General features: G+C 48.4%; 1 protein-coding gene across 3 annotated transcripts in view; it reads right to left on the bottom strand.

The window, feature by feature from the left end:
• The window catches only part of Ccdc40 (coiled-coil domain containing 40), a 51078-nt gene that overhangs the window by 25511 nt on the left and 15590 nt on the right, over nucleotides 1–9977 (bottom strand). For all 3 annotated transcript variants that reach the window (XM_010618565.2, XM_010618567.1, XM_010618568.3), the window contains exons 8-9: nucleotides 3821–3978; nucleotides 3567–3689 (exon numbers count right to left, since the gene is read on the bottom strand). In XM_010618565.2, the coding sequence (XP_010616867.1) occupies nucleotides 3567–3689; nucleotides 3821–3978 (281 nt within the window). The remainder of the gene's footprint in view (nucleotides 1–3566; nucleotides 3690–3820; nucleotides 3979–9977) is intronic.

The raw sequence follows: 9977 nt of genomic DNA, 5'->3' as shown, positions 1-9977 counted from the left end.
GGAGGGAGGAGGAGTAGCAGGAGGAGCAGGAGGAGGGAGGAGGGAGGAGGAGTAGCAGGAGGAGCAGGAGGAGCAGGAGGAGGAAGAGGAGCAGGATGCTGGCTGGCACCAAGGGAGCACCTGCGCCACACCTGGCCCCTCGGTGGGCTTGGTGGGTGTCATCGTCACGGGTTGAGGTCACACAGGCTGACGTAAATGTGGGGCAGAGCCCCTGCCCGAAGGGGGAGCATCTGCGGGCTTTACTCCAAGGGCAGAGGGGGTCCATTTACTCTCGGGGTACAGAGGTCAAGCCACTGATGACAGCATGCTCTGGCGCGCACCTTGGCCCCGGAGTCTCGAGTCACCAGCTGTGACCGGGGGACAATGGCAGCACGTCCTCACTGTGTCTTTTGGGTCGATGGATTGATTCTGGGCTGCCTGGCCTAGCCCTGCCCCCGGTTTGCAGGGCACTAGGACCGGCCAATTAGCATGCTTTCTGCAAGCCGCTAGTGCTGCTGGCAGACTCCAGTGAGGTGTGCAGAGCACCTGCCCTCCAGGACTCTCCAGTGCGAGGTCACTGGGGCCAGAGCATTCCCGGGGAAGACAAGGATGTCACTGGGCAGCAAGGTGGCGTCGCCTTGGAAGCCACCCCTCTACTCATTCGTTCATCACTTCTCACACGGCACAGAGTGGCATGAATGGAGGAGCCTACGGCCAGCCAGGCATTTCGGTATCGGGGTGAGCTATTAATGAGGAGTCTGCTCTGTGACACTGAGCACTGTGCAAAAGCCCAGTCGGGTTGGCCAGAGGGGGCCCGAATCCGGCCAGGCTCCTCCCCATCAGGCCTGTGCTGCCGGGGTTCCCTGAGGCTGCCAGGTGCAGGTAAGATGTGATCACACTACGCTGTCTCCATTAAAAATGAAAGAGGGGGGCTGGGGATTTGGCTCAGTGGTTCCGCCGCCTGCCTTGCAAGCACAAGGACCCAAGTTCGATCCCCAGTACCAAAACCAAAACAAATGAAAAAGGGAAGGGTACATTCCATGCAGTTAGAACATGCAAACAAGCAAAAAGGTGACACAAACACCACTCACACCCACCTTCCCGCTCAGAGATCACGCAGGGGACTTCTACGCCCACTATATGTGTGCATGTGCGTGTGCGTGTGTGTGAGCAGGCACGTGTGCGGGGCGTCCTAGTCTCTATAGTTCTGTAACCTCGAATGACAAGGTCACACCCTGTGCACATTTCCATGTCATTAAATGTTGACTTTTTTGCTTGAGTATTCTTGTTTGTTGAACTAATACTACCTCTTCTAAATGCATGAGACGCGTGGACAAGCATCATTTTCCTGTCAGTCTCTTCTCGTTTTGCTTACAATGTTTTCAATGGGAAACATGTCATTTTCATGCACACAGGGCTGTTTTCTTGGAATGAAGTCCAGATAACGACATTCCGGAGAGTGCTGCGAATTAAATGCCGCCCTTGCTGAAGAACCCTGGACAGCCAGTGCCGGAGGTCCCGGCCTCCTTCCGGCCCTCACCATTGTGGCCTGGGGGGATCCTCCTGCCTTTCCCACTGGCCACTCACTGGGTCATCTGGGGACCTCGGAGGTCCATCTATGCTGGAGGTGCTGGGAAGGAGGGTAGGGCCGGCCCTGGGGGCCCCTGCTGAGCGAGGGCAGAGTCACACCTGGGCCCTGCTCCTGTCTGTCTTGCCTTCAGAGCCTCTTCACATCCCTGGGGAGTTTGGGTGGTAGCCGTCTCCTCCCAAACTCACTTGAAATTGAACCCGGAGAGATGTTAGGAGGTGGGCCCTGTCCTCAGGGAGGGTTAACACACGGATGGAGAGCCTGTGCCCACAGGAGCCAGCGTGGCCAGGTGATGCCCTGCACCGCCTCAGGCTCACCCGGCGGGAGAGCTTCACCACATGTGGTCCCGACCTCTGGACTGGCACCGTGAGCTGATACTGCCCCTTTTCTTTATAACGCCCAGGTCTGTGGTATTGCACTACTAGCAACAGAAAACACAGACAGGACCCCCAAACTTGCTATGGCTTCCAAGCCTACATTCTCCGGGTGGCTCCCCTCTTCAATCACAGGGTCCTGGACTTACAGGCTTTGTCATGGTGAGGCCACCGCAGGACCCTTTTCTGTGTGGGTTCTGCTTTTGCTGTGGCATGTGGAAAGTTCTCTTCCATCCACGAGTATCCAAGTTTTCCTGGCACGCCTCTCCCCATCTAAATACCTGATTCCACCTGGAATTTATTTTAGTATCTCATATGAGGAAAAGATTTAATTTCCAGGCCAGGGATTTAGCTCAGTGGTACCACCACCTGCCTTGCAAGCACAAGGTCCCTATTTTGATCCCCAGTGCAACAACAACAACAACAAAAGATTTAATCCCCCCCAATGACTAAACTCCACATTCTGACAGTTTTCTCAGCTTATCTGTAACCTGTGGAATTTTCTATCAGCCTTGGCTTGTTCTACCAGGCTGCAGTGGCTTGACTGCCTATCCTCGATTCCAGTAACATGTTAATTTAGCTTCTAGAGCTTTATGGTATATCTTTCTACTGTGGAGAAAAATGCCAGGGTGATGCCCAGATCCTGGGTTTGCCCAGTACTCTCCCCGGTTTGCGTGCAGTCTTGGAAATACCCTTTGGCTATAGGAAAACTGGAACAGCTGGTTGCCCTATAGGAACCTTCCCTTCCAAAATAATCTTGACTAGCACTGTTAACGTATTAGTCAGATAAACTCAAGACTCACTGTATCCTTCAATCTTTTCTTTTCTCTCTGGTACTATGGATGGAACCTGAGGCCTATGCACATTAGGCAAGTGCTCTGCACTGAGCTGCACCTCCATCCTCAGCCTATCAAAAACCACTGTTGTTAATTAAAAACTGAGATTTTTCCCCCTGAGCTCTGCCTGGAACACATTCCAGATTGATTGGCTGGCATGCACAGGCAGCTTTATGGTATGAAGTCCCCGCTCCTTCCTCTCCTCTGGGACCTGGTGTGCCGTCCCTTGATCAAATGTTCTTTTCTTTCTTTCAAAAAAAGTTTATTGTTTCCTCCATGCCATTTCCACTCATGTGAATCAGATGATGACTCAAGATTTAAAAACAAAACAATATGATAAAAAAGTGAGTCATGGTGTTGGCCTCCCAGAGTGGACTCTGTTGCTCAGCGGGGAGAGGTGGGTGCTGTGCAGGAATTCCGGCTGCTCATGAGGCAGAGTGGCTAGGAAGACTCCAGTCCTTTGAGGAGGAAGCCCCTGGCTGGCTAAGGAACTTGCGCAGGATCCCCAGCAAGCTGGCACCGGAAGTGCTGGAAGAGTGGAATCCTTTACTTCCGGGAGGATCCTGCAGCCCATCCCATGGCCATCAATCCCTGGAACTTCCTGGACGCCCTGGCCCCCACTGGGGATGGTGAGGGATCCTCAGATGCTTAAGAAGCGCAAGGTGAAAGGCTCTCTCTGAACTCGGGATGGGCTTCCCTGAGGACACAACTGGCCGTATCATTCACTCGTCCACGCACACTACCACTACGCGGGGACACCGACTCCTCCCAGCTGCAGCCTGCTCTTACCTCGCTCACCACTTTCCTTAAAAGCCGGGTGTCCTCGGCTTGGGCGATGTACTGAGCCTCCAACAGAGAGATGTTCTCTTCCAGCTGGTGGGCCCGCGTGGTGAGCTGGTCCACGTACAGGTCCTGGGAAGCAGGGTGAGCAGAGGCGCCGTCGGGACCCACCGCTGACCCCAGGGAGCGCGACCACGGCTGCCGCCACCACCTCCCCCTGGCAGCGTTCAGGGGCACAAAGGCCAGTGATGCCTGAGGAGTACCTGCTTTTTCTTCTCCACCTCGGCCCGCGTCCTCTCCACCTCGGCTTTCTTCACCACCTGCTTCATCACGCAGATGTCGTCACGCACGTCCTGGTCAATGTTCTGCATGTAGAAGAGGTGCAGGGCCAGGCTCTCCATCTCGGTCTGCAGGGCCACCACTGGGGGAGAGGTCACTCGGCGTCTCCCACAGCCCAGAGACCTCCCGTCACCACAGGGGCAGGACTGGGAGCAGATTGAAACCACAACGACCCAGGCTTTGCTATCAAAGACTCACTGTCCAACTGGAGGGAGAAAAGAGGCAAAAAATATGTGCAATCCACGTCCACCACCGCACCCGCCGTCCCACCTCCTACCACGCACGAGAGACACCCTCACCTCGGCCTAAGCACACTCTGAACAATGCCCGAGGGAGGATAAGGCCTCGTGTCTGTTTGATGGATTTCTGACCATCTAGAGCACTCGGAGCATAGGGGCAGCTGAGTCACACTGACATGGCCAGTGAGGACAAGGCTCTGCCCCAGGTGGGGTCTGCAGGGGGGAGCCTTTCCATCCTGCTCAGCAGAGTTTCGTCAGTGCTCCCTGAAGAGACTGAGCCCTGAATTCCTTTTAGTGGAAGTCACATGAGACTGGTGTATCAAAGCCAGCTTGGTCAATTCAGCAAGACCTTTTCTCAAAATTTTAAAAGTGCCGGTGGAACATTTTCCTAGCCTTCATAAGGCCCTAGGGTTAATCATCAGCACCACAAAACAAACATAGAGAAAAAAAAAACTTGAAAGAAGTGCTTTAAAGGACAAAACATCAAGCCAGAGATGGTGGTGGATGCCTGTAATTCCAACACTAGGAGAGGCTGACGCAGGAGGGTCACTAGTTTGAGCAACACAGTGACTTAGTGAGACTTCATCTCAAAATAAAAAATAAACAAGGGCTAAGGACACAGCTTGGTGAGAAGGCTCTGGGTTTGATGACCAACACTGAAACAAAACAACATCACCCTGCAGCTTCCAACTGTAGAAAATGCTCTTGATCCCGCATGGGGCAAATTCTAGGCGGGGTGCCTGGGGCAGGGGAGGTGGAGAAGGGGTGGGGGTGTCCCCTGTACAGAGCTCAACTCTCTTCCCTGGCTGCTTTCCAGATTTTCTCTTTTTCATGGCTTTAACCAACCTGCCTAGGATAAATCTGGAGTGGTTTTCCTGTCTTGTGCTTGGGGTTGCTGAGCTTCCAGGGAACAGTGGTCTGCGGCTTCCGGAAGTTTTCCCGTTCTCCCTTCCCTGTTCCTGACTTGTGCGTGGCACAGGGAGGAGCACAGCTCCCCGGAATCTGTCTCTTCAGTCTCTTTCCTGCTTCTGCCTTTTGTCTCCTCTGCGATTCCTTTTGGGCCATTTCTGTCCCAGTGTTTTCCAGCCACCCCAAGGCGCATTTTTACCTCTACGCTGCAGGGAACTGTGTGCACACCTTACCTGCAGGAAGGGCCTGCTGCCCTGTGAGGAGACAGAGCCAGTCTGCCATGGGCCCCAGGTCTGGGGATATACCCTACATGGACACCAGGTCTGGAAGAGGGGACTAAGGTTAGAGAGGTCATGATGGAGGGAGTGTAAGAGAGGAGAGGGCACAGACACATGGAGCGGTGGCCACTCGAGGACAGAGGAGAAGATGCCGTCCTCCAGCCGAGCACAGGTCCCGGGAGCCAGCCCTGCCGACACCCTGATCTCAGACTTCCGGCCCGCAGGATTTTGAGAAAATAAAGTTCAATTGTTTAGGGCTGTCCCTTCCATGGGACTCTGTACAGCAGCCCAAGGGGACTAATTCACCCTCCGCCTAAGTGTGCAAGAGTGTGTATTTACACACTTTCCAAAGGGCATTGAGTTCAACCCCTCTTCTTTGCAGGTTGAGTAACCAGCAGATTAGTATTTCAAATATTCTTTTAAGTTTCCATTCCTTTAACTATTAGCGACGATAAACCTATCTTTATGGTTTCAGTTCCAGAAGTTGTTTTTCTTTGCTGAATGTCCTGCCCATCTCCTTGGCCACTTTCCACATTTCTACTGGGATATAACTTTTTGTTGACTTGCTCCTAAGAGTGCTTTGCATAATAAAAACATAGTGAGCAGAAGTTTTTTGTCTGTTTGCGCTACCGGAGATTGAACTCACGACATTGCACTTGTGGGGCAGGCGAGGCACTGCTGAGCTAACTCCCAGGCCCCCAGCAGAAGTTTTATTTGGCTTCCACAATGGTCCCTGGTTTTAGTCTGTGACTATGGTAAGGGTGGAAAAAGGAAGATTATCAATGGTTTGTCAAGGGAGCCCATCTTCCTCTCCTCCTCCTTTCCTCCTTTTCTCCTTCCTCCTTTTCTTCTCCATATCCTTCTCCGTGTCCCTCTCCTTCTCCCTCTTCCTTTTCCTCTTCTGTTTTTAAACAAGGTCTCACCTTGGTCATCCTGCCTCAGCCTCTTGGAGTGCTGAGAGCACAGGTATGTGTCAGCACCACGAGCTGCAGCTGAGCCCTCTAAGAGCAGCGTGTTCCTTGTGCCCCTCCGCTAGTGGCAGAGAATCAGAGTGCCTCAAGTGTGGAAGGGACCCGACATGGGTAAATTCTCTGTGGCCGGATTCAAGGTAGAGCCCGAGGGGTGAGGATGCAGGTGGGCTTGGGGAGAGAGCCCAGCCATTGGCAGGTAGAGGACCTGGCCCTGCAGGAATAGGAATGGAGTTCTGCGGACAACCAAAACGCCCGCCCCAGACAGTGCCAATGCCCTCCTGCCCCATGCCCAGCCAGGAGGACCTAGAACCATGTGCCCTGCTTCCATACCCTGGGTTTTCCACAGCACAGGGCAACAGAGGTGACAACAGACCAACTTGATCAAAGAAGAGAACAACATCCAGATGGAGAGTCTCACCTCAGGACCCTAGCAATATCCTACTACAGAGACAGGTTGAGAGACAATCTTAGGAGAAAGGCTTGGGGAGGATGAAAGCTAAATAGGCATCTGCTGGGATCCCCTGGGAAGCCTGGGATCAGACCAGAAATCATGAGGCTTTTTTCTGTTGTGGGAGGCAAGGTTCTGTGGGAGCAATCATCAGAGTGGGCAATCCTCAAAAAAGCATTTAGTTTAGTGATATGTTTGTACTCTGGCACTGATGCCTACATCAAGCAGAAATGAGTGGTCTGAATTACTATAGGTCAATATGGGGGGGCTATCTATCTTCACTCCAAATAACAGCCCTCTTTGTTTGGTTAAGGGCTTTTTACGTGTTGTACCTACATATCCACTCAAAGCCTCTTGCAGTCATTTGTGGAGGTGGCTGGATATGGAGTGTGTGGTGCTGGGGTTAATGGTGTGATTACTAAATTAGTTCACTGATTTAGCACAGTTCTGGGTGTGTATGATGGGAAAGCCCTACTTGGGTGTGAGTGGCGCCACTCAAAAACTGGGTAGCCCAGAAGAGATAAAAGGGAGTAGTGGATGGCTGCTTCTGTTGCTGCTTGCTGCCTTCTGCCTGCCCTGCCCTGCCATGGACAATTTCTCCTCTGAGATCCCCTCTGCCATACTGCCCTGCTTTGGAGCCAGCTGACTATGGACTGAAACCTCTACAAACTGTGAGCCAAAGTAAAACTCTCCTCCTTTAATTTTGGGTGTCAGGTATTTTGTCTCGGCAATGAGAAAAGTAACTCAGACAGGGCTGTACATATTTCCTAGGGTTTGTCAATAACCAGTTGACATTTGATGCTACTGTTGTGGCTGAATTTACTGATACAGCCCAAGGTGATATAGTAGTGGCTGGCAACTGGTTTTCTCTCTATGCCAATATCCAGATGGACTGGGGGTCGTGAACAATACTGTGGCTCACTCTCACAGAACAACACCACACTGGGCCGAAGAACTTGCAAACCCCAGCACGTGCGTACACACACACACACACACACACACACACACACACACACACAAGAAGCACAAAATGACAAGGCAACAAAATGCCTACAAAAACTTTCAACTCCTTCACAAAAATTCAGGGGGCTTTGAGGGAGAAAAATCATAAGCAACACAGCAGATAGGACCAAAAGGTATCACTGGAGGTAAAATAGTTCAATAAAGAACTTGGAAAATTTAAAGAGGATATAACCAATCAGATAATGACCTTATGAAACAAATGATCAGCAAGTCTAGAGGGGACACTAATAAGTAACTAGTGGAGATAAAGAAAGGGTGTAAAACATGAAGGCCCAGCATAGGGAAGAGTGGGAGTTGGTATTAGTTATTTTTTCAAACTCTTAGAGAAGACAGCTTCCAACCCAGACTGTTAAGTTACAGTCTGCAAAATTATCTTTCAAAATTGCTGGAGAGAGAAGACATCTCCATGACAAAGAAAACCTAAAAACTTCATGACCACCACTCCAACACTCCAAAAAATTCTCAAGAATTATCCTAGAATGGGATGATGAAGCCAACAAGACTGAAGATCCAATAAAATGAAGGCACCAGGTAGTGTTAGTGGTGAAGTAGAAGGAAAAGAAAGCAAAACAGCAACAGAAAATTAATAAAATTAATAAAATCAGTCAATACCTATCAATTACAACTATCAATGTAAATAGGTTCAATTCACCAATCAAAAGACACAGATTATATACAACAAAAACATTTGACACAAAAAAGACTTTCAGAGAATAAAAATTGAAGGATGCAATGGGAACCTGAAAACAAGTAGGAGTAGCAGTCCTATTTTCAGATTTCAAGCCAAAACTGGTCAAAAGAGGCACAGAAGGACATTATATACTGGTTAGCGAAACTTCAACAAGAAGAGATGATGATTACAAACATTTACACACCAAGCCAAACTCTAATGGAAAATATAAGATCAGGTAAACATCAATACAATTATATTTGGGGATCTCAATATCTCACTCTCTCAAACGAACAGACCAACTAAAAATATCAATAAAGAAATATCAGAGTTCAACTAAATCTTTGAACAGATGGACTTTATAGATTTATATAGAGTGTTCCATGCAAAAACAACAGAATATACATCCATTTTGGTTGTACATGGTACCTTCTTCAAAGTAGACCACATATCAACTAATAAAGTACAATTAAGTAAATTCAAAACAATCAAAACTTTACCATTGAGTATTATCAGATCACAGCGCAATCAGACAAAATCAATAGTAACAGAAACTATGCAAACATACAAAAATTAAACAAGTTACTCTGGAGTAATCAATAGGTCACAGACAAGAAAAGGGGCCAGCGATTTAGCTCAGTGGTTCCACCACTTGCCTTGCAAATGCAAGGTCTCGAGTTCAATCTCTGGTACAAAAAAGGAAAAAATAAGACAGTTCCTAGAATTAAGTGATAAATGTAAGTACAACATACCAGTACTTATGGGACACAATGAAAACAGTCCTACAAGGGAAGTTTATAGCAGTGAATGCTCACATCAGAAAAATAAAACAAGTCCAAATAAATAACCCAATGATGCAACTCAAGATCTTAGAAAAACAAGAATAATCCAAATGCAGCACTTGCACAAGAAGAAAATCATAAAGATCACTACATAAATTAATGAAATGGAGACTAAAAAAAAAAGTAAAGTATCAATGAATTGAAGAGCTGTTTTTTTGAAAGAATAAACAAAATCAACAACCCACAGCCAATCTTACAAAGAAAAGAAAAAACACAAATCAATGCAAATAGAAACGAAAAAGTGAAATCACAATGGACACTGCCAAAATCCAGAAAATTATTAGTAATTACTTCACAAACTTATGCATCAAACAATTAGAGAACTCAGAAGAAATGGTATGGTTCCTAGATAAAAATAAATTGCCAAAACTAAATCAGTAAGACTTAAAAATCTTGAACAATCCAATAGTGGGCAATGAAACTGAAGCAATAATAAAAAGAAAGAAAGAAAGAAAAAGAAAAACTACCAACTAAGAAAATCCCAGGACCTGATAGCATCACAGCCAAATTCTGCATGAACTTCAGAGAAGATCTACTGCCAAAACTCCTCGAACTTTTTAATGAAACTGAGAGGGAAAGAGAATCATCAAAATCATTCTTGGGGGCCAGGGATTTAGCTCAGTACCACTGTCTCTGCCCGGCAAGCACAAGGTCCTGAGTTTGATCCCCACTACCAAAAAAAAAAAAAAAAAAAAAAAAAA

This window comes from Fukomys damarensis, unplaced genomic scaffold (genome assembly GCF_012274545.1).
Source record: "Fukomys damarensis isolate Sample0158 unplaced genomic scaffold, DMR_v1.0_HiC HiC_scaffold_23, whole genome shotgun sequence".
Taxonomy (NCBI): domain Eukaryota; kingdom Metazoa; phylum Chordata; class Mammalia; order Rodentia; family Bathyergidae; genus Fukomys; species Fukomys damarensis.
The sequence above is the reverse complement of the archived record's forward strand: the minus strand, read 5'-3'. Positions and strand labels throughout refer to the sequence as shown.